General features: G+C 42.4%; 1 protein-coding gene across 3 annotated transcripts in view; it reads right to left on the bottom strand.

The window, feature by feature from the left end:
* The window catches only part of LOC140732055 (uncharacterized), a 125,599-nt gene that overhangs the window by 73,016 nt on the left and 27,731 nt on the right, over positions 1-24,852 (bottom strand). For all 3 annotated transcript variants that reach the window (XM_073054178.1, XM_073054180.1, XM_073054179.1), the window contains exons 7-10: positions 22,388-22,456; positions 18,501-18,572; positions 7,096-7,164; positions 420-491 (exon numbers count right to left, since the gene is read on the bottom strand). In XM_073054178.1, coding sequence (XP_072910279.1) covers positions 420-491; positions 7,096-7,164; positions 18,501-18,572; positions 22,388-22,456 — 282 coding nt within the window. The remainder of the gene's footprint in view (positions 1-419; positions 492-7,095; positions 7,165-18,500; positions 18,573-22,387; positions 22,457-24,852) is intronic.

Here is a 24,852-nt window from a genome sequence, read left to right as displayed (position 1 = left end):
AGAGCCTAGATGCTCAGGCTGTAAACCAGATACATTCTCGAGTAATCCCTTTGTGGTTTCTTTGGATGCAGCACTTTTCTCCCAAAGATGAACTGAGCTGGATAGTGAGTTAACTACTGTAAACTGCAATTGGGGCGGCAAAGCGAATGGAAGGGCTGAGAGGGATGTGGGGAAAAAAATGGGATTAGTATTAGACTGGTGCTTCATAGTTGGTTTGAACACAATGAGCCAGGAGGCCTTTTTCTGTGTTGTGTGGCTTTTCTACAAATGGCTTTACAGTGCCATAAATTAATGATTTTATTAACAATTAGAAATGCATTATTTTATTGGAGAGCTAAATTACTATTTACAAGTAAAATTTAGCTGAATGGGATTTTCCATTTGGTTCTGAAGAATAAGACCAATATAAAGGAATTTACCTTGGGTCCAATAGGTCCGGCTGGTCCAGGATATCCAAGAAAACCACTGGGTCCCCTTTTACCAGGCTCACCCTAGAACACAGTAAGAAAGTTCCAGAATAACAAACTTACTCAGTAACAAACTACAAACACATTTTTCAACTTTATTTTTATGTGGAACTCTGTTGCAGAAAGCTCTCAGGTCACATCCCTCAAATACTGCTTAGTAGTTAGTGAAGACAAACTTGCTCACACTGTGTAGCCAGTTGAACTTGTCAGATTTTCTAAAAAATATTAGTAAGAAATTTTTTTTTGTTTTTACAGCATTGTTTTCCTAATCTCTATCATATTTGAGAAATTTACTTTGGGGATTTCAGTGGCTGCACAAGACTGATGCGAGGGAACTGATGCCCAAACACCTCACTAAGTTAAAAATAAAATCACTCTCTGATGTCTCACTGGCAGTACACAAGTCTCCAGTGTTCCTGAAAAGCAGAGAAGTTTATATTATATTATATATTTGAAAATAAATAATTCCATCTTAATCTTGCAGTAATAAGCTTGGTCCTGATATTCCAGTGCCATGTTTTCAAATAGTGGGGCAAGGTCCTCAGCTATAAATTTTACTTTTCACCACATGCAGTTTTAACCCAACAAGCTGCTTTTGTTTTTAAAGCAATATATTCACCCAGACTAGTTGATAGGATTGATTCTCAATCAAATAAAGACCAATATAGCAGAGGCAGCAACGACAAACAAGGATCGTACTGCTATATTAGTGGGAAGAGGGATAAGGGCTACAACCCCAACTCAAGGGATGCTTGATCCTGATCATGACCCTACAGACAGAGGTGGTGCCAGGACAGCAGCGAAGTTTGGGGGCCCAGGAGGAAGCACTTAATAGTCTATTTGGTCTAGAAGATGTGCCGATACTCTCCCCTGCTCTATATAATAAAGGAAACAGAACAAAAAGTGTGTTGTTTGAGCCATCTTACTTACCTACCCCACCAATCAAATGATCATGCTTGATCTTTCACCTCCATGACACTTCCCTAACGCTATTTCTCTTGAATCCCTTAAAGTCTAACAACTTATTAAACTCTGTCTTGAATATACTCAGTGACAGAACCTTTCTGGCTTGGGTAGAAAATTCCCAAGGTACGTTACTTCTTGTCCCAATCCTGAAGAACCCCTTATTATGCATCCACGTCCTCTGGTTCCAAGTATCCCAACAAGGAGAATCATCAAATCCACATCGATCTCAGCAACTACAGTATATATAAACTTTGCACGTTTCAATGAAATCACTCCTTACTCTTCTAAATTCAGGACCTAGTCAGCTTAACAGTTCCTTATATGACAAATATGTCATTCCAGAGATCAGTCTCGTGAACATCATTAAACTCAGTTTATGGAAGGTAGGGACGTCAGAGCTGTATGCAATATTCCCGATGCTGCACCAGATCTTGGTATCTGCAATCTTAACTCAAATCCTCCCGCAAACAAAGGCCAACATACTATTTTTGTTGAGAGGGATAATAAATCAGACATGGTGGAATGGTGGAGCAGATTTAATGGGCTGAGTGGCCTAATTCTGCTTGTACTTAAAGAGCAAACACGAGGAAATCTGCAGATGCTGGAAATTCAAACAACACACACAAAATGCTGGTGGAACACAGCAGGCCAGGCAGCATCTATAAGGAGAAGCACTGTCGACGTTTCGGGCTGAGACCCTTTGTCAGGACTAACCAAAAGGAAAGATAGTAAGAGATTTGAAAGTAGTGGGGGGAGGGGGAAATGCGAAATGATAGGAGAAGACCGGAGGGGGTGGGATGAAGCTAAGAGCTGGAAAGGTGATTGGCGAAAGGGATACAGAGCTGGAGAAGGGAAAGGGTCATGGGACAGGAGGCCTCGGGAGAAAGAAAGGTGGGGGGAGCACCAGAGGGAGATGGAGAACAGGCAGAGTGATGGGCAGAGAGAGAGAGAGAGAGAGAAAAGGAGGGGGGGAAAAGAACTAAATATATCAGGGATGGGGTAAGAATGGGAGGAGGGGCATTAACGGAAGTTAGAGAAGTCAATGTTCATGCCATCAGGTTGGAGGCTACCCAGCCAGTATATAAAGTGTTGTTCCTCCACCTGAGTTTGGATTTATTTTGACAGTAGAGGAGGCCATGGATAGACATATCAGAATGGGAATGGGACATGGAATTAAAATGTGTGGCCACTGGGAGATCCTGCTTTCTCTGGCGGACCGAGCGTAGGTGTTCAGCGAAACGGTCTCCCAGTCTGCGTTGGGTCTTTCAGCGAAACGGTCTACACCTGCCCTTACACTTCCTCCCTCACCACCATTCAGGGCCCCAGACAGTCCTTCCAGGTGAGGCAACACTTCACCTGTGAGTCAGCTGGTGTGGTATACTGTGTCCGGTGCTCCCAGTGTGGCCTTTTATATATTGATGAGACCCGATCTCCCAGTGGCCACACATTTTAATTCCACGTCCCATTCCCATTCTGATATGTCTATCCATGGCCTCCTCTACTGTCAAAATGAATCCAAACTCAGGTTGGAGGAACAACACCTTATATACCAGCTGGGTAGCCTCCAACCTGATGGCATGAACATTGACTTCTCTAACTTCCGTTAATGCCCCTCCTCCCCTTCTTACCCCATTCCTGACATATTTAGTTGTTTGTTTTTTTCTCTCTCTCTGCCCATCACTCAGCCTGTTCTCCATCTCCCTCCAGTGCTCCCCCTCCCCCTTTCTTTCTCCCGAGGCCTCCCGTCCCATGATCCTTTCCCTTCTCCAGCTCTGTATCACTTTCGCCAATCACCTTTCCAGCTCCTAGCTTCATCCCACCCCCTCTGGTCTTCTCCTATCATTTTGCATTTCCCCCTCCCCCGACTACTTTCAAATCTCTTACTATCTTTCCTTTCAGTTAGTCCTGACGAAGGGTCTCAGCCCGAAACGTCGACAGTGCTTCTCCCTATAGATGCTGCCTGGCCTGCTGTGTTCCACCAGCATTTTGTGTGTGTTGTTGTTTGAATTTCTTAGGTCTTATTGTGCTGGCTCTAGTTCTCACATATTTAGACCAACAGCTGTCAAGCTATTCACTGAGACTATTCCACAAGGAAACAAAAATTCCATTCTGGAAAATATGTCAAATTAAAGGGCAGTAGCTTTTCCTCTGGGGGTGGGGGGAAATTACCTAGGATACAGCATGTTTCCACTGTAGACCTCTGTCAACTCAGTTCCATCCTTTTGATCAGCTGGTCTCTTTTCTCTTTAGATGGCCTTTTTATATTGGCAGTTTGCAATTATGTCCATCTGACATCTTTCACTGCTTCACTGCAATGATCTTTTGTATAATTTGACAATGTGCTCCTTGTCTATTTTGTAGTTTGAATTTCCTCTCTGTGATTAAACTAGCATTCTCATTGCCCTCCTTTTCTCCACCAATTAATTTGTTTTCAGTTCTAATGAAAGTTATGTTCAACATATTAAACTATCCTTTCTCTTCAGTAACACCGGCAGATTTCTCAAACTTGCTTCGATTGCCAATATTTAATGCTACTTTTCTTTCAGTCTGGTGGTGCTTTCTCTGAGGAGGTCTCATCAGTCATAGCGTTCGGCTGGAAATATTAGTTGAACTTAGCATCAGATTTTGCAGCAGGGTCTTTAACTGTACATTTATATAATTCATGTTTATCATGTGAATATAGTAGGAACAGTTTTTCTCGTCTTCAGAACCGTGTAATATTATCAGGGCAACACAGAGTAAAATGATGCAAAGGACATTTTTATCTGCATTAGCATCGACTATGTGAATTTCCTTGTCCTACAAGTTGAATAAATACTTATGAATGCTTTCAATGTATGCATTATTTATTTTGACACAGATGAAGACCTTTTAGCCTTTTGGAACCATGCTATCTCCCAGCAGAGCAACCCCATCAATCCCAGTCCCTTTCTGCTTAAATCACTGTACCACTACAATCTATGACCTCACACCCATGCCGTCAATTTCTTTTTGATTCTGCATTTACAGCCAACTTTCAGTAGCCAATTAACCTACCAGCACACATTTGGTTAATTATAGTCAAGTGGACATTAAAGAGGAAAGCAAACAGATCTAATTGTTACTAATTAAACCTTTACCCATTTTCATTGTGCCTACTTCTCCAGTCCAAAGATGTGACTTGAATGAACATGGTAAATGGTTTGTTTAGCCATTAACGACCAAATCTGGCTGGATCATGTGAAGCCCCATTAAAACCTACCCAAGGGTTGGTTCCTGGGATGGCAGAGTTGTTGTATCAACAGTGACTAAGCAAACCAGTCCCATTTGCCAGGACCATCCAAGAAGGCAGAAAAATAAACCTAGGCATCTCTTCTACATTGCAAGCCATCTTCTTCTGCTTTTCTCCCTGAGGAGCTCACAAAACCTGAGATCATATAGGGCGCTATCTCTGCTGTTGGTCTCCTTTTCTCTGCATTATTGGATCTGGCATCTAAGATATGCACCATGCTCCAATCCCAAAATTTCCCTCCTTTGCTCCCTCTTACTCTTTGTGAGAGCAGGAGAAACAGTCTGAATAATTGTTAAGGGCAAAGTGGATAGATATTTGATAAGCAAGAGTGTATAAGGCAATAGTCATTGGTAATTGGTTTAACATTGTCATATGTGGGAATGTGTTGCTGATCTTTCATCAAAGATGTTGGAGATAAAGCACGTTTTCTGTGCCGAGAAAAAAGAGGGAAATAACAAAAAGAAGCCCCATTATATGGTAGAGAGCAAGGGAGAATATATGAGAAGGCAACAGAGGATGATGATGTTGGTGGCAGGGGAAGCACAGAGAAAATCAGACTATAGTACACTTAAACAAAAACAAAATATATTGTTTAGATAAGTTACTCTTTTCCTAGATACACAAGTACAATGAAAGAAAGTTAGAAGTTTTATTGGAGGAATTGGCAGATAGCGAATGCCATTTTGATGACTTAATACTTCATTTTCTAATAAAAATCATATTTGTCTATTTGTTCCTTGGATGGTTATACTAGTAAAAAAAACCTGGTAATAATATTTCTCACGGGTTTTAAAACTAAACTGAAAAATATTAAAGAATATTATTCATTTTGTCTCCATTAAGCTATTAAAAAAGGTGTTATTGCCAGTTCTAAAAAATAATACTAATGACAGAAAATATTCTTTCAGTGGTGGCAGAATCCATTTGTATGTTTTCAGAATTAGGAGCTCTTGGGATAAGGATTCGGGTATAAATCTATGGGATGCTTTCGGCATTTTGTGAAGAACAGAGGACTGTTCTCTTGGCAATTGCTGTCTTATTCCTCACAATTTCTGTCTAATTACCGGGTAGACCATTCCTTGCATATGTAGAGAGGAAGTACAGAAGGAATAAAGAATAACAGAACACAGAATAGAGAGTTACATTTATAGCGAATGTGCAACACAGACATACAAATAGGGTGTGAGGGTCATGACGAAGTAGACTGAAAGGCTAAGAGTTTGTCTCTTTTGCACTATATATTATTGTAACTTTTTTTATGCCTTTTACAGCTGTCACAAAATAAATTTCACAACATACAGTATGTCAGTAACAATAAACTTAATTCTGATTCTGAATCTATCATACGAGAGGTCTGATCGAGAGTCTTGCAACAGCAGGATAGAAATGTCCTGGAGTTTGGTGGTATGTGTCCCAAGCTTTAGTACAGGTTGAAGTGGGTAGATGGGAATGTGGAGTTGAACTGAGAATCAGATCAACTATGATCTTATTAAATGGCAGAGCAGATCTGAGGGACCAAGAGGCCCAGTCCAGTTCCTAAATCATACATATTTTTTGTTAGGGGCTAAGTGATACAATAGAAGCTGACCCCATCTTCAAGCTCACAATATCACCTGGACTTTGGGAGTCCATATGCATGATCAGAAACAGCATTTCTTGTTTTTTTTAAAATTTTGCTATATTATGAAAAGAAAATAACACAAATAGTTACAAATGTGTGTGCTACACATATTTGCCCGGGGAGCAGAGCTGTATTTGTTGCCTAACTCATCAGAATGCTGTAGATTCTGATAAAGATGTAGCAGTCCCCAATAGCAAAGACATAGACAAGGTTGTTAGATTTGTTAGGTTGAGCATTGCCAAAGGAAATTATCTGCAAATCAGTTTACAGTAGAAACCACAGTTCCATCACTGCCCCTGAGAAGGATGCTATCTTCTGCTGGATCCTTGAAGGAGACTAAGTTCAGACAGAATACTGCTGCTGCTAAGCAAGATGTGTTAACATTTTATTCATGCTTTGGACAAACGGTTTAACAGAAGATGCCTAAGTGTTATAATCATTTTTTACTATTTTGTTTTCATCAATCTAAACTTTGAAGATCAAATTATGAAATAGCTTTGTACACACATGGCTTCAAATCAAATCAAACAAGCACACCGGGCAAAAGCGGAGCACCACTGACTGTGGAAATAAAATTCATTTGGAGCTAAAAGTGAGTTGGAAATGAGCTTGCTGTACTCATTTAAGAGCAAGCTAGCAAAACTGGAATTCATATGGACAGATACGTTGAAAATCAGCAGGTCAGTCAGTGCACAGTCTCAGTACATTCAATATTTAAAATGCCATAAATTAAAGAGGAACATTTGGTGCTAAACGAATAAGAATTTTACCTGTTTGCCTGGCACTCCTTTGATGCCAAAACCCGGTGGGCCAGCTGGACCTGGATTTCCCTGGTCACCCTAGCAAAATAAAATGAGCCTTTACTGTTGAATAATCATGAAAGATCAAATAATAAAACAAAGTACGTTTGTAAATTGAAGGTAAATTGCACAGTTTATATATATATATATAGAGAGACTCCTTATCCGCGAGGGATTGGTTCCGGGAACCCTCGCGGATGCTCAAGTCTCTTATTCAACCCGTTTCAATACGGTGGATCTTAGGACCCAGCGGAACCCCAGACCTTATTTAACCTGTCTCAGTGCGATGGACAATAAGACCCAGCGCCAGAGCTCTGAATGTGCAGTGTTTCTGTTCACAAAAATAATCATGATCACGACTGAAAATAAAGTGGAAATAATAAAGCGATCGGAAAGAGGTGAAACGACATCGGTCACTGGAAAAGCATTAGGCTACGTCGGTCAACGATCGGAACAATTTTAAAGGATAAAGTGAGAAAAGCTCTGCCCCGATGAAAGCTACAATTATTACTAAGCAACGCAGTGGTTTAATTATTAGGTTTTGGGGTTTGGGGTTTTTGATCCTCCACATCAACCCGGCACGGTGGAAAGGGTGCTGAAACATACGTTCTTAAGTGTTTTATATGCATAGAAAGGTAAAATATATACTATGTACTAAGACAAACATTTGACTAACTGATGCTAAATAATACCGGATATACCTGTTCCTATTTACTCAGTAAGAGAACTTCCAATTTTTTTTAATCCCGATAACCCACGCACATCCTCCCGTATACTTTAAATCATCTCTAGATTACTTATAATACCTAATACAATGTAAATGCTATGTAAAATAGTTGTTATACTGCATTGTTTAGGGAATAATGACAAGAAAAAAATGTCTGTACATGCTCGAACAACAAGTGCTGGAAGAGCACTTCTGGGTTTTTGCGATTTGCGGTTGGTTGAATTCGCGGATGCGGAATTTGCAGTTAAGGAGGACCAACTGTACTGTGATCATTTTATGTCTAATGTGGTAATTTAAATGTATGAAATCATTACAAATGTTACATGTGAAGGGATAGAACATAGAACAATACAGCACAGTACAGGCCCTTCGGCCCACAATGTTGTGCCAACCCTTAAACCCTGCCTCCCATATAACCCCCCCCCCACCTTAAATTCCTCCATATACCTGTCTAGTAGTCTCTTAAATTTCACGAGTGTATCTGCCTCCACCACTGACTCAGGCAGTGCATTCCACGCACCAACCACTCTGAGTAAAAAACCTTCCTCTAATATCCCCCTTGAACTTCCCTCCCCTTACCTTAAAGCCATATCCTCTTGTACTGAGCAGTGGTGCCCTGGGGAAGAGGCTGTCCACTCTTATCTATTCACTTATTATCTTGTATACCTCTATCATGTCTCCTCTCATCCTCCTTCTCTCCAGAGAGTAAAGCCCTAGTTCCTTTAATCTCGGATCAACCCAAAATGCATACTCTCTAAACCAGGCAGCATCCTGGTAAATCTCCTCTGTACCCTTTCCAATGCTTCCACATCCTTCCTATATTGAGGCAACCAGAACTGGACACAGTACTCCAAGTGTGTCCTAACCAGAGTTTTATAGAGCTGCATCATTACCCCGTGACTCTTAAACTCTATCCCTTGACTTATGAAAGCTAACACCTCATAAGTTTTCTTAACTACCCTATCTACCGGTGAAGCAACTTTCAGGGATCTGTGGACATGCACCCCCAGATCCCTCTGCTCCTCCACACTCCCAAGTATCCTGCCATTTACTTTGTACTCTGCCTTGGAGTTTGTCCTTCCAAAGTGTACCACCTCACACTTCTCTGGGTTGAACTCCATCTGCCACTTCTCAGCCCACTTCTGCATCCTATCAATGTCTCTCTGCAATCTTCGACAATCCTCTACACTATCTACAACACCACCAATCTTTGTGTCATCTGCAAACTTGCCAACCCACCCTTCTACCCCCACATCCAGGTCTTTAATAAAAATCACGAAAAGTAGAGGTCCCAGAACTGATCCTTGTGGGAATCACTAGTCACAACCCTCCAATCCGAAAGTACTCCCTCCACCACGGCCCTCTGCTTTCTGCGGGCAAGCCAATTTTGAATCCACCTGGCCAAACTTCCCTGGATCCCATGCCTTCTGACTTTCTGAATAAGCCTACCATGTGGTACCTTGTCAAATGCCTTGCTAAAATCCATGTAGATCACATCCACTGCACTACCCTCATCTATATGCCTGGTCACATTCTCAAAGAACTCTATCAGGCTTGTTAGACACAATCTGCCCTTCACAAAGCCATGCTGACTGTCCCTGATCAGACCATGATTCTCTAAATGCCCATCGATTCTATCTCTAAGAATCTTTTCCAACAGCTTTCCCACCACAGACGTAAGGCTCACTGGTCTATAATTACCTGGACTATCCCTACTAACTTTTTTGAACAAAGGGACAACATTCGCCTCACTCCAGTCCCCCGGTACCATTCCCATGGACAACGAGGACATAAAGATCCTAGCCAGAGGCTCAGCAATCTCTTCCCTCACCTCGTGGAGCAGCCTGGGGAATATTCCATCAGGCCCCGTGGACTCATCCGTCCTAATGTATTTTAACAACTCCAACACCTCTTCTCCCTTAATATCAACATGCTCCAGAACATCAACCTCACTCATATTGTCCTCACCAACATCAAGTTCCCTCTCATTGGTGATTACTGAAGAGAAGTATTCACTGAGGACCTCACTCACTTCCACAGTCTCCAGGCACATCTTCCCACCTTTATCTCTAATTGGTCCTACCTTCACTCCTGTCATCCTTTTCTTCTTCACATAATTGAAGAATGCCTTGGGGTTTTCCTTTACCCTACTCACCAAGGCCTTCTCATGCCCCCTTCTTGCTCTTCTCAGCCCCTTCTTAAGCTCCTTTCTTGCTACCCTATATTCCTCAATAGACTCATCTGATCCTTGCTTCCTAAACCTCACGTATGCTGCTTTCTTCCACCTGACTAGATTCTCCACCTCACTTGTCACCCACGGTTCCTTCACCCTACCATTCTTTATCTTCCTTACCGGGACAAATTTATCCCTAACATCCTGCAGGAGATCCCTAAACATCGACCACATGTCCATAGCGCATTTCCCTGCAAAAACATCATCCCAATTCACACCCGCAAGTTCTAGCCTTATAGCCTCGTAATTTGCCCTTCCCCAATAAAAAATTTTTCCTGTCCTCTCTGATTCTATCCTTTTCCATGATAATGCTGAAGGCCAGGGAGAGGTGGTCACTGTCTTCCTCACCCACTGACAGATCTGTGACCTGACCCGGTTTGTTACCTAATACTAGATTTAGTATGGCATTCCCCCTAGTCGGCCTGTTAACATACTGTGACAGGAATCCGTCCTGGATGCACTTAACAAATTCTGCCCTGTCTAAACCATTGGAACTAATCAGGTGCTAATCAATATTAGGGAAGTTAAAGTCACCCATGATAACAACACTGTTATTCTTGCACCTTTCCAAAATCTACCTCCCAATCTGCTCCTCGGTATCTCTGCTGCTACCAGGGGGCCTATAGAATACTCCCAGTAGAGTAACTGCTCCCTTCCTGTTCCTGACTTCCACCCATACTGACTCAAAAGAGGATCCTGCTACAATACCCACCCTTCCTGTAGCTGTAATAGTATCGCTGACCAGAAATGCCACCCCTCCTCCCCCTTCTCCCCCCCATCCCTTTTAAAACACTGAACCCCAGGAATATTGAGAATCCATTCCTGCCCTGGTGCCAATCAAGTCTCTGTAATGGCCACTACATCATAATTCCATGTATGTATCCAAGCTCTCAGTTCATCACCTTTGTTCCTGATGCTTCTTGCATTGAAGTCCACACACTTTAGCCCTTCTACCTTACTACCTTTACACCCTTTATTCTGCTGCTCTTTCCTCAAAGCCTCTTTATATGTTAAATCTGGCTTTACTCCATGCACTATACTTGCAGCTCTCGCATGACCTTTATCCTCCTCCACCTCACTATTTGCTCTAACACTCTGGTTTCCCCTCCCCCTGCCAATCTAGTTTAAACCCTCCGGAGCAGATCTAGGAAATCTTCCCACAGGGATGTTAGTCCCCCTCCATTTCAGGTGCAACCTGTCCCGTCAGAACAGGTCCCACCTTCCCTGGAACAAGGCCCAATTGTCCAGAAACATGAAGCACTCCCTCCTGCACCAACTCCTTAGCCACGTATTTAGCTGCATTATCTTCCTCTTTCTAGCCTCACTAGCACATGGCATGGGTAGCAATCCTGAGATTGCAACCCTGGAGATCCTGTCCTTCAACTTTGCACCTAACTCCCTAAATTCTCTTTGCAGGACCTCCTCCTTCTTCCTATCCACGTCATTGGTCCCTACATGGACAACGACATCTGGCTGCTCACCCTCCTTCTTGAGAATACTGAGAACTTGATCCGAGATATCGCAGACCTTGGCACCAAGGAGGCAACAGACCATCTGGGGTTCTCGATCTCTTCCACAGAACCTCCTATTTGTCCCCCTAACTATCGAATCCCCTACCACTACTGCTCTCTTCTTTTCCCTCCTTCCCTTCTGAGCTGAGGGTCCAGTCTCAGTGCCAGAGACGCAACCACTGAAACTTGTCCCTGGTAGGTCATCCCCACCAACAGTATCCAAAATGGTATACTTATTATTGATGGGAACAGCCACAGTGGTGCTCTGCTCATTCTGTCTATTCCCCTTCCCTCTCCTGACAGTCACCCCGCTACCTACCTCCTGACTCTTAGGGGTGACTATCTCCCTGTAACTCCTGTTTATTTCTGCCTCTGCATCCCGAATCTGTGTGTATGGTGTTCTTTTATAGTATCGAGCACTGAATCTGCCATTGACTTGCATTCAATCTTCAGCACACGAATGATTGCTGATGCCTGCCTGCTGAGGGGGAAAGGCAGCACACGTTGTACTCATTCACCATAAAGTGACTGACGCAAGAACATTACAGTGTTTGTGTTTCATTTGGCTCTTCTCAGCGGTGCTACACTGCCTGCAAGTATTTTGTGTATGTTGCTCAAGATTTCAGCATCTGCAGAATCTCTTCTGTTAACAAAGAAAATATTGAGGTGGTTTTCACCAGTATTTATGTGATAAAACTTTATCTGTACAGTTGCACGTGGAACACATAACATTGTGTAGAGTCAGAGACAGTACACAAAGTGAGATTTCTGCATTCTCAATGAGCAATTTAAAATGAGTCAGAGCAGATGCAGGATATTCTTGGTGGGGAGGGTTCAGGAAACAGCCAGAGGTCGCAATGCATATTGGCACCAATGACACAGGCGGGGAATGGGAAGAGGTCCTACGCAGTGAGTATAATAAGTCAGGAAAGAGGCTAATGAGAAGGACCACCAGATTACTCTCAATGACATCGGCTAGTGCAGGTAGGAATAGGCTGACAACACGGATGACTGAATGGTTGTGGAGATGGTGCAGGGGGCAGGGTTTCCAGTTGTTGGATCATTGGAACCTTTTCTGGGAAGGCGGGATCAGTACAGGAGGGATAGGTTGCACCTGAACTGGAAGGAAACCAAGATCCTGGCCAGGAGGTTTTCTGACGCTACACAGGAGAGTTTGAACTAGTTTTGCAGAGAACTGGAAACCAGAGCACCGTGTCGGGAAAGGAAGGATTGGACTAGAAGGTAGGTGTCAGGGGAAATATTGAAAGGCAAAATTGAAATAACAGGTATGATGATTCGAATAGTTTAAAGTGTACATATTTTGAAGCTAGGAATATTATGGGTAAGGGTGATGAACTTAGAGCATTGATCAGTACATGAAACTACAATGCAGTGGCTATTACTGAAACTTGATTGAGAGAGGGGCAGGAATGGGTAATTAATGTACAAGGAATAGGAAGAGTGAAACCACACTGATGGGATCATACTACAGATAGCCTAATAGAAACAGGGACATTGAGGAACAGATATGTAATCAGATTAAGGAAAAGTGTAACAATATTATGGTTGTTGTCGTGGGGTATTTCAGCTTCCCAATTATAAACTGAGATCTTAGTGCAAGGGGTTTAGATGGGGCTGAATTTGTTAAGTGCATTCAAGAAGGTTTCTTAAAATCAATATGTGGACAGTCCAATGAGAGGAGGGTCTGTACTGGACCTGGTGTTGAGTAATGAGCCTGGCCAGGTGACGGGCCTTTCAGTGGGTGACCAGTTAAGGAACAGTGACAACTTCTTAACACTCAGGATAGCTATAGACAAGGATAGGTACGGTCCTTGTGGGAGAGTTTTAAATTGTAGAGCAAATTACGAGGGCATTAGTTAGGAACTAAGAAGCATTAATTGGGAATACCTTTTCTCTTGCAACTCCACATCAGACATGTGGAGGGTGTTTAAAGATTAATTGCACAGAGCACAAGAAAAGTATGTTCCTGTTAGAAGGAAGGACAGGGATGGAAAGATGAAACCTTGGACATCAAGAGAGGTGATGAATTTAGTCAGGAAATCAGTGTGCAATGTATATTAGGGCATTTAGAAGTCAAGGAAGAGGAAATATTGGGCCTCCTAATGAGTATTAAGGTGGATAAGACCCAGCACCTGATGGGATTTACCCCAGGTTAACAAAAGAGGCAAGAGACAAGATTTCTGGGCCTTTGACCAATATCTGTGTCCTTTCCAGCCACAGGTGAGGTCCCGGAGGACGAGTGAATGATTAAAGTTGTACCTCTACTTCAGAGGTGAACAAAGGAAAATGCTGGGAACAATAGACTGGTGAGTCTCACGTCAGTTGCAGCGAAGTTGCTGGAGAAAATTCTTAGGGATAGGATTTATGAGTATTTGGAAACCCATGACCTAATTAGGGAGAGCCAGCATGGCTTTGTGCACGGCAGGTCATGCCTTACCAGCTTGATTGAGCTTTTTGACAAGGTGATGAGAGAGATTGATGGGAGTAGAGCAGTGGATGTTGTCTACATGGATTTTAGTAAAGCGGTTGACAAAGTCCCTCATGGGAGACTAATCCAAAAGATTAAGATGTATGGGATCTGCAGGGAATTGGCTGTTTGGATTCAGAACTGGTTTGTGCATAGAAGACAGAGAGTAGTGGTCAAAGGGCTTATTTGAGCTGGAGGTTTGTAATTTGTGGAGTTCTACAGGGATCTGTGCTGGGACCTCTGCTGTTTGTGATGTATATAAATGACCTGGATGAAAATGTAGAAGGGTGTGTTTGTAAGTTTACAGATGATACCAAGATTGATGGAGTTGTGGATAGTCTGGCAAAGAATACAGCACGATATAGATCAGTTACAAATATGGGCTCTGAACTGGCGGATGGAGTTTAACCCAGATAAATGAGAGATGTTGCACCTCGGTAGGGCAAATGCAATGATATACCACACTTTTAAGGGCAAAGTCCTGAAGAGTGTTGCTGAGCAGAGGGATCCAAGTTCATAGATCCTTGAAAGTGGCTACACAGGTTAATAAGGTGGTTAAGAAGGCTTATGGAATGCTTGCATTTATTAGTCAAGGCATTGAGTTCAAAAGTCAGGAGGTTATGTTGCAACTATAGAACTCTGATTCGGCCACATCTGGAGTATTGTGTACAGTTCTGGTTGCCCCATTAAATAAAGGATGTGAGGCTTTGGAGAGGTAGCAGAAGAGGTTTACCACGATGCTGCCCGGTTTAGAGGGAATGTGCTATCACGGGAGGCTGGATAAACTTGGGTTGTTTTCTCTGGAGTGTCAGAGGCTGAGAGAAGATCTGATCAGTGTTTACAAGTTTATGGGAGGCGTAGATAGTGTGGACAGAGAATATCTGTTTTCCCAGGGTTGAAATGTCCAATACCAGAGGGTGAGTAGGAAAGGTGAGAGGGAATAGGTTCAAGGGGGATGTGAGAGGTAATTTTGTTTTACTCAAAGAGTGGTGGATGCCTGGAATGCACTGCCTGGTACGGTGGTAGAGGCAAATTCATTAGAGGCTTTTAAGAGACATTTGCATAGGCACATGGATGTAAGGAAGATGGAGGGATATGGACTTAGTGGGATTAGTGTTTGGGTGGTTTGATTTGTATTTTAGCTGTTTCAGCACAACACTGGGAGCTGAAGGCTCTGTTCCTGTGCTGTACAGTTTGTTCTCTGTTCAATGAGTCAGCAGCTACTGTGAGATAAACATCAGTTAGGGGTTCTTTATTCCTGCAAATTAGCTGCTTGTTGATTCTTGTTTCTGTGACTACCGACCCAAATTTGTAGGTTGCATCCATTAACGTTTAAACACGAGCAAGTCTGCAGGTGCTGGAAATCTGAAGCAACACACACAAAATGCTGGAAGAACTCAGCAGGGCAGGCAGCATCAGTGGAAATAAATTATCAGTCAACCCTTTGGGCAGAGAACCTTCTTCGGGACTGAGAAGGAAGGGGGAGGATGCTAGAATAAAAAAGTTAGGGGAGGGGAAGGAGGCTAGCCAGAAGGTGATAGGTGAAGCCAGGTTGGGGAAAGGCTAAGGGCCTAAAAGGAAGGAATCTGATAGGAGTGGAGAATGGACCATAGGAGAAAGTGAAGGGGGAGGGGTTTTTCTCAGGGGGAAGTAATAGGCAGTTGAGAAGAGGTACACTTTAGAGTGGGAAATCGAGGAAGGTGGGGGTAGAATTTGCTTACTGGAAAGAGAAGTTGATATTTGTGCCATCAGCTTGGAGACCACTCAGATGGAATATAAAGTGTTGCTCCTTCAGCCTGTGCATGGCCTCATCTTGACACATGGGGATGCTATGGACTTGACACATCGGAACGGGAATGGGATTTGGAACTAAAATGTCCGGCAACTGGGAAATCATGCTTGTGACGGATGGTGCGCCACAATATTTGCAACTGCAGAACTTCATTTGTGACTGACACCAGGTAAAATAATAGTCTCACTCAGTTAAATCACGTCTGGAACAGCCCAGATAAGTTTCCCAATTTGCACCTTTAAAATGTGCACTAATTCCAAATCAGAGGGCAGTTTCATGAAATAAATCTTAACTGGCAGGATGAATGCTGAAACTCACTGTTTTCAGAAACTTTGACCACTGAGAAAAATATCTCTATTCCCTTTGGGTTCAAATCAAACTTAAATATCAAAGGTGAGATGGCAGTGAACGTTTGATTCATATCAGTTCCTTAAAATGAATTTACAGACAAGAGGCAACTAGAAATCTTAACTAACAAAAAAGAAAGGTTTAGATTGGCATAGAGGATAAAAACAGAAAAAACACATCCATTTCAGAGACAGAGGAAAGAGTAATTGACCAGTGAGACTGCAGCAAGTGAGTTTGTTATTTAATTATCCGGGCTAGAGGTGAGGCACACTATCTTAAATTTTCAGTTGTAGGTCACCAGATTTTTCAGTCCTTGGAAAGGTGGTGGTGGAGGACAGAGTTTCATGCACCACTGCCCTGTCAATCAGGAAGAGGAAGTTTCTTCCACAGCAATAGGCCACCAATAAACCACCAGTTAACCTCCACTAAAGGTTCTCTGATCACTGTCAGATCATACAGCTTTCAAACCATCTTCAAGATGGCAGCGCGACGCAGTTTGCAGCGGCCTCCCCAGAGTTGATATCTGTTATTCGTCAAGCGGGGTGCCGTACACAATTCTAATGTGATGAAAAACGGACGTGGGAGCACGGAGGAACATCTGGAAGTCTCCAGGAAGGCCTTCTTCGTTGCTGCTGCTGTTGTGAGGTCCGGGTCTCTGCTGGGAAGAACAGGCACCCAGTCCTCAGGGTCGTGTTGCCGGTGGCCGGTGGCGGGGGCATCGTAGTGCGCTTGGCAGAGGAGGGTGCTCAGAGAGGCTGTGCCGGAGGGGATGGTCGGAGGCTTGGAGTTTCAATGGACTCAGAGTCCGCTGCAGTCGGGGCGCTTTCACCGTGTGCTGCATCTGCGAGGCTGAGTCCGGCGGCACCGTGGAAGTCAATAGCATGGGTATTCCCTTCTGCCGCCTGCATGAGATGATGAGTCTATTGGGACCCTGAGGACTTGTGGAAACTGTGTGGTGGTTTCTTTCGAACTTATAGTCTTTTAACATCTTTAGACTATTTTTACTGTGGTCTTTTTTTTATCAATTATGGTATTGTTTGCACTGTTGTAACTATGTGGTTTTGTGTAGGTCTTGTAGCTTTAGTTTTTGGTTTGTTGGGTAGTAGAGTTGGTCTCCTGACTTGGTGTGTCTGGGTAGCCTTGTTTTGTCTGATGGGTTTGGAGCTCCTTTCCAGGGAACGTGCTAAGATGGTAGCGCAATATTAATATGCAGCAGCCTCTCCGGACTCTGGATTGGGGATTGCCAAACGTTATGTGGATTTTCTGGTGTAGTCTGTTTTGTCATGTGCTTTTGTGATATCATTCTGGAGGAACATTGTTTCATTTTTTAACTGCATTGCAGTTGTGGTCTCTAAATGACAATAAACCAAAATTCAATTCAATTCAATCATCATCGGCACCATTTGCCCAAGCATCTGTGCAAACCCACCTCCATCACCATAACACTCACACTGCAGTCAATATACCCAACCACTATCAGACACTTCTCACTCCACAATCTGAATCTCCAGGCTGAAAGTTTTCACCTTTTCTCGTCTGCTCTTGAACATTTCAACTGTGTAGCTCTGCCCACAAAGTCCCTGTCCTGTCAGTCAGGTTTGCAAGTGCACTGGGGAATCACTTAAAGCTTCCCTTCAGTGCAACTCTAGGATACCCGTTCTTTTGTGTTGCCCACAAAAGCTAAAATCCAGGCATCAGTAAACTGGATGTTTTGTCAAATCAGAATTTAGAATTCCATGTTGAAATAGAGTGAATGACAACGAGACAGATAAAACACCACACATAAAAATTTGTTACTACTGACATTGTGACACAACTCCAGGTTGAGCAAACATTCAACCTGAATCAACAACTGTTGAAGTGGAAAAACAGGTTTAGAAGATGAAGCAAAGCATTTGACGTTCCATCACTGAAGGAATGTTTTAAATCATATATCTACAGGTGTGATTATAAAGTTTGTCTGCTGCAACCTGCAGGCAGTTTTAGTTCATATTGCTTAGGAATTTGTTCACAACTACATGTTCATAAACTTTATGAAGGTACAGAATGAAAACATTGAAATCCTAGCTAACAATAACAGTGGAGAAACTTAATGGGCCATTGATAGCTGGAGAAAAGCCTGGTTTACTCTTTAGTCTGGTGCTAAACTTTAATATCATGAGTGTTTAGATAAAGGACTGCCAGCTGTGTACAGAACATAATAATGGTATGAATTACTGCTGCCTCGAAAAGGAGGGAGAACAAAGAGTAAGAAGTGGTATAAATATTAATAATACCTTTGTTCCCTTCGATCCCAAATCACCAGGAATTCCAGGAGTTCCTGCTGCCCCTGGCACTCCAGGATCTCCCTGAAAAAAAGGATCAGTGGCATCATTTGAAATAGAATCAAGGTCCTATATATGTTCTATGATTTATCAAACTACAATCAGAACAGACAACAGCCTGAAAATTGTACATCTATCCCCATTTTAAACATTTCAGTTAACTTATCAAGAATCACTGCTTCATGAAGTTACATTCCAGTTTGTACGAATGGGTGTTGTCAGATTTTGCCCTTAAGCAGTCTAATTTTAATTTTAAGATACTATTACATGTAATAGGCTCCTTCTCTGTGATTATCCTTCTAGCCTGTTAAATATTTTTTTAAAATCATGCTATGATCTTCAATGCCTATAAGGGAATACTAAACTGGTTCATGCAATTCATCTATACAGGCTTCAGAATGTAACAGCAAGCTGGCTTCCAAGAATCATGCAGGAGTCAAGGAACATGAAAAAGTTTAACAAATACTTTGGCCTAATACCAGTGCCACTTTAGAAGATACCCTGAATTTCCACTTGGAGCAAATGGACGCCAGAGTAGCACAGCAACACACCACTACAGCTCAGGGCATCGCAGAGTTTGAAGTTCAATTCCAGCACCATTCTGTGAGCAGTCTCTGTACTTCCTCCCTGTGGAATGTGTGGGTTTTCCACAGTGCTCCAGTTTCCCACCACAGTCTAAAGACATACCGGTTAGGTTAATTGGTCATTGTAAATTGTCCTGTGATTAGGTTGGGGTTAATCAGGGTTGTGAGGTTGCTGCGGGGGCTTGGCTCAAAGGGCCAGAAGGGCAGACTCCTGTATTATTAAATAAAATAAATAAATTCACCACAATAATCATACATTGGAGACATCGGTCAGGAGAACACCACCAGTCCTATTTGAGGCGTCAGCAGTGGAAAAGGAAAGTAGCTACAAGCTCCTGGGTTTTAGCATTTCCAAAGGATCTGTCCTGGGCCGAGCCCAATTGATGAAAGCACACCAGTATCTCTACTTCGTTAGGAGTTTGAGTAGATTTGGTATGTCATCGAAGACTTCTGCAGATTTCTGTGGATTCACAGTGCAGATCATTCTGACTGGTTGCATCAAAACTTGGTATGGCGGTTCCACTGCAAAAGGTCACAAGAGGCTGCAGAGGCCCATATACACATAGGCAGCTCCAACACCACCCTCTCCAACGTCAAGGATATCCTCAAGAAGGTGGCATCCAAAACTAATGAGCCTCAACATCTGGGACATGCATTCTTCTGGCTACTGTCATCGGGAGGGTGGGAACCAATATGAGCCTGAAGACCCTCACTCAGTGATTCAGTAACAGCTTCTTACCTTATACCATCAGATTTGTCAATGGTCTATGACTACATACAACACAGAACAGTACAGCACAGGAACAGGCCATTCAGCCCACAATGTTGTATTGAACCAGCTAAAAAGCAAATCAGAAACACACAAACACTAATCCCACCTACCTACAGCATGTCCATATCCCACCATCTCCTTACATCCATGTGCCTATCCAAACATCTCAAAAACCTCCAATGTATTTGCCTCTAACACCATACCAGGCAGCACATTCCTGGCATCCACCACTCTGAGTAAAAAACTGACCCCTCACACCTTCAATACATGCCTTCTGGTATTACCCTAGGAAAAAGATACTCCCTGTCTACTCTATCTATGGCTCTCATAATCTTATCAACCTCTATCAGATCTCCCCTCAGCCTCCGCCACAGAAAATAACCCGGGTTTATCCAGCTTCTCGTTAGCACATGCCCTCTAAACCAGGCACCATCCTGGTAAACCTCTTCTACATCCTCTCTAAAGCCTCAACATCCTTCCTTTGGGGGGGGGGGGGGGTGCGACCAGAACTGCATGCAGTTCTCCAGATGTGGCCTCACCAGAGTTCTATAAAGCTGCAACATAACCTCTTGACTTTTGAACTCAGTGTCTTGACTAATAAAAGCAAGCTTTCTATAAGCCTTTTTAACCACGCTAGTGACCTGTGTAGCCACTTTCAAGGACCAATGAACTTGGGACCCCAAAATCTCTCTGCTAAGCAACACTGTTAAAGGTCTTGCCCTTAACAGTGTACTGTCTCCTTGCATTTGCCCCACCAAGGTGCAACACCTCACATTTGTCTGGGTTAAACTCCATTTCTCTGCCCATGTCTGCAATTGATCTATATCGTTCTGTGTTCTTTATTCTTGCCAATCTTCTACACTATCCACAACTCCACCAATCTTGTCATCATTTGCAAATTTACAAATCCATCCATCTACATTTTCATCCAGGTCTGTTATATAGATCACAAACAGCAGAAGTCCCAGCACAGATCCCTGTAGAACACCATTAATTTCAGACCTCCAGGTCGAATATGTTCCTTCAACCACTATCCACTGTCTTCTATGTGCAAACCAGTATTGAATTCACCAAGTCTTAATCGTCTGGATTAGCCTTCCATGAGGGAATTTGTGAAACACCTTACTAAAATCCATATAGACAACATCCATTGACTTGACTACATCACTCTCTCTCACCTTGTCAAAAATTCAATCAGGCTGGTAAAGCATGTCCTGCCATACACGAAGCCAGGCTGGCTCTCCTTAATTAGGCTATGGGTCTCCAAATCCTCATATTTATCCTATACCTAGAATTTTCTCCAGCAAATTTCCCTACAACTGATGTGAGACTCACCAGTCTATAGTTCTCAGGATTTTCCCTTCCCTTCTTAAATACAGGTACAAAATTATGCACTTGCCAGTTCTCTGGGACCTTGCCGATGGCTAGAGAGGACACAAAGATACTGGTCAAGGGCCCAGAAATCTCCTTCATTAACCTGAGCTGAATCCCATCAGTCCCTGGAGACTTATCTACCTTAATACTCATTCAGAAGTCCAGCACTTCGTCCTCCTTGACCTCTAAACACCCTAATATATTTATACACTTAGTTCTGATCTCCTGGTCCTCCATATCCTTTTCCTTGGTAAATACTTGGCAAAGTACTCATTACATACCTCATACATGTTCTCCACTTCCAAGCAAATGTTCCCCCCTTTATCCTTGAGTGGTCCCATCCTCTCCCTAGTTATCCTCTTGTTCTGATGTATGCATAGAGTGCCTTGGGATTCACCTTTATCCTACTTGCCAAGGACTCTTCATGGCTCTTCCTGATTTTCCTAAATCCCTTCTTTAGTTCTTTTCTGGCTTCTTTATACTCTTCATGTGCTTTGTTTGATCCTAACTCCGAAGCTATACATACTTCTCCCTTTTCACCTTGACTAAATTCATCACCTGTCTTGACATCCAAGGTTCTCTTATCATTCCATGCCCATCCTTCCTTCTAACAGGAACATACCATTTCTGTACTCTCTGCAGATGATCTTTAAGCACCCTCCACATGTCTGATGTGGACTTACCGGAGAAAAGGTGTTCCCCATTAACTCTTCTTGGTTTCTGCCTAATGCTCTCATCATTTGCCTTAATCCAATTTAAAATTCTCCCAAAGGATCTTACTTATCCTAATTTATAGCTATCCTGAAAGTCAGTGTTCTCCCATCTGGACAGGCTCATTACCCAACACCATGTTTAGTACGACTACCCTTTCATTCTGTTATATTGAAATATTTATTTATTTTATAGTTTACAGTACTTTTATGTCTTTGCACAGAACAAATTTCACAACATACAAGTCAATGATAATAAATCTGATTCTGATTTATAAATGTAACAATAATTGGATATCTCATAATATTTTTCCATGAAATGCACACATTTTGAGATAACATTTTTTTTTGTTGCTAATTGGTGATGTAAAATTCATAGACAGGTTAAAACATACTCACTTTAGGACCTGGAGGTCCTCTTCCTCCCAATCCTCTTTGACCCTTCTCTCCAGGGAATCCTCGTTCTCCCTGTTATGTAGTATATCAGTTATTTGATATATTTAATATTATTTAACTTGTTTAATGATTACCAGATTGCAATGAAATACTTTTTAAACATTTCATTCACTTTAATACAAAGGTCAGAAATTAAAAGAGAAAAACACTATTTGAGAAAAGGCTTTTCTTGGTTCCTGAGATCCAAGTATTGAAATAATTGATCAAAGCAGTACAGAGGTGTTGGATTTCACCAAGTCAACAGTTTAGTCGAGGGTCCACTGTCCAGGTCTTTGGATTGGGCAGTGGGCTTTGTTGCTAATTTTGCACCGTTAACTGTTGCTTTTAATGAATTAGACTCAATATTATGGAACATCAGAAGGTCTTCAACTCATTTATATTGTTAGAAAAACATAGTTTATTTCAACAAAAGCTGAATATAAAATTCAAAAGTTAATGAAGAATTCATGTAAAACATTATTTTGATCTCAATAAACCTATTTGAAGCACAACACACCTCACTAAAATAAGGATATAGAAGCTTCAGAAAGGGTACAGCACAATTTTGCTAGACTGCTACCTAATGTAAGGAAGGTAGTTTAGGATAAATACAACATCATAGAGTCTAATATCTGAGTTTAACCAAAGGGACCAATGATGAAAGAAATGATGTAATTGACTTACAACATAGGACAAGGGGCATAAATAGGGGAAATGAACTCAGCCTCTTTCCCAGAGTTAGGGAATCAAGAATAGAGGGCGCAGGCTTAAGGTGAAGGGAAGAGATTTATAGAAACTTGAAGATTAATTTCTTTTTACACAAAGGGTGGACGGATATGGAATGAGCTACCAGAGGAAATGGTTGAGGGACATACAATAACAGCTTTTAAAAGGCAGTCATCAAGGTACACGGATTGGAATGTTATGGGCTAAACACTAGCAACTGGGTCAGGATAGACCAGTTGGCCCATTTCTGTATTGAATATCTCTTTATGGCTCTGTGATAAGTTAAACTTATTGGCAAGAACAAGTGTCACATTTCTAAGTCAGGCCTTGAAGATAGCATCAGAGGTTTTTGTAGACCCTGGCAACTTCTTCCAGATCATACACAAAACAGCTTATTCTTCCTTTCCTACGTCTTTCTTTTCTCATCAAGGTGGCTGGGATTCTGTCAGAATCCATGATGCACAGTGATAGCTCGAACTACAGTTCTCCATAAGTTCACCAGCCTGGCATTTTGGAGGACATGCACCTTCGGGGTGCGGCCCCATAGATGACCCTGTTCCTCACCAATTTCACTGACTGAAGCAATGAGACAGCAGCTGTCAGAAGAAGGCCCCTGTACTCAAGCAATATCCCTCCCTCTCTCCCTTTCTTGTCAGTCCCCGAGAATGGTGGGTGGGGTGGGGGGGTGGGGGGAACCTGGAGAAGCAAAGTGGAAGATTGTAATATTGGAACAGTGAGTTGCTGGTCTCCTGCTCTCGTTGTTGCAGGAGAGATCTTTCCCCTGAGAGAGAACCTGTCTGAGATAGCGAGGTGCTGGGTTATGTATTGTAGTTTTTGATGGAATCCAGATCAAAGTATCTTTGGGGCCTTTTGCTATTGCTTGCATGGTGGGAGTAGGGTGGTACTTCCACTGATGCAAGTGGGGGGGAGGGGGGGCTTGGGGCTCTGAAGTTCCTATCAATCATTCTTTGGGATTCTTGTTTTGTGGATGCCTGCAAAGAGTAAGAATTTCAGGTTGTAATCTGTATACATTCTCTGATATTAAATTGAACCATTTGATTTAAAACTAAGTTATCATTCGAGGTAAAATTGTTTAGGTGGCTAAAGGGTCAGGAACATAACACATAGATGTAGAAAAGCACAGGACCAGGCAGACCTAACTTAACTCATCCCTTCTACTGACACAAGTCCATATCCTTTCATTCTCTTCATATCCATGTGTCTATCTTACAGCTTTTTAAACACCACCATCATTCTTTCCTCTAATGCCAACCCTAGTAGCACAATCCCACTACTCACTAGATTAAAAAAACTTGCCCTGCACATTACCTTTGAGCACATCCACTCTCACCTTTAATGCATGCCTCCGATGTTAGATCCAGGGAAAAATACACCGGCTGTCTAGCTATGCTCCTCATAATCTTATAAACTTCTATCAGATCTCTTCTCAGCTTCCACTGCTGTAGAAAAAGCAATCCAAGTTTGTCCAACCTCGCCTTATAGCAAATGCCCTCGAATCTAAGCGGTGTCCTGATTAACCCCTTCTTCACTCTATTAAAGCCTCAACATCCTTCCTATAATGGGACAACCAGACACCAGGAGTTGAAGAAATATAGTGGGAAAATGTGATTAGAATTATTAATTTCTTTCAAGGGCAAAAGCTGATATAGCCAGAACTGAATGGTCTATTTCCATATTGCAAA

Source organism: Hemitrygon akajei, chromosome 8 (genome assembly GCF_048418815.1).
Source record: "Hemitrygon akajei chromosome 8, sHemAka1.3, whole genome shotgun sequence".
NCBI classification, from domain to species: Eukaryota; Metazoa; Chordata; class Chondrichthyes; order Myliobatiformes; family Dasyatidae; genus Hemitrygon; species Hemitrygon akajei.
The sequence above is the reverse complement of the archived record's forward strand: the minus strand, read 5'-3'. Positions and strand labels throughout refer to the sequence as shown.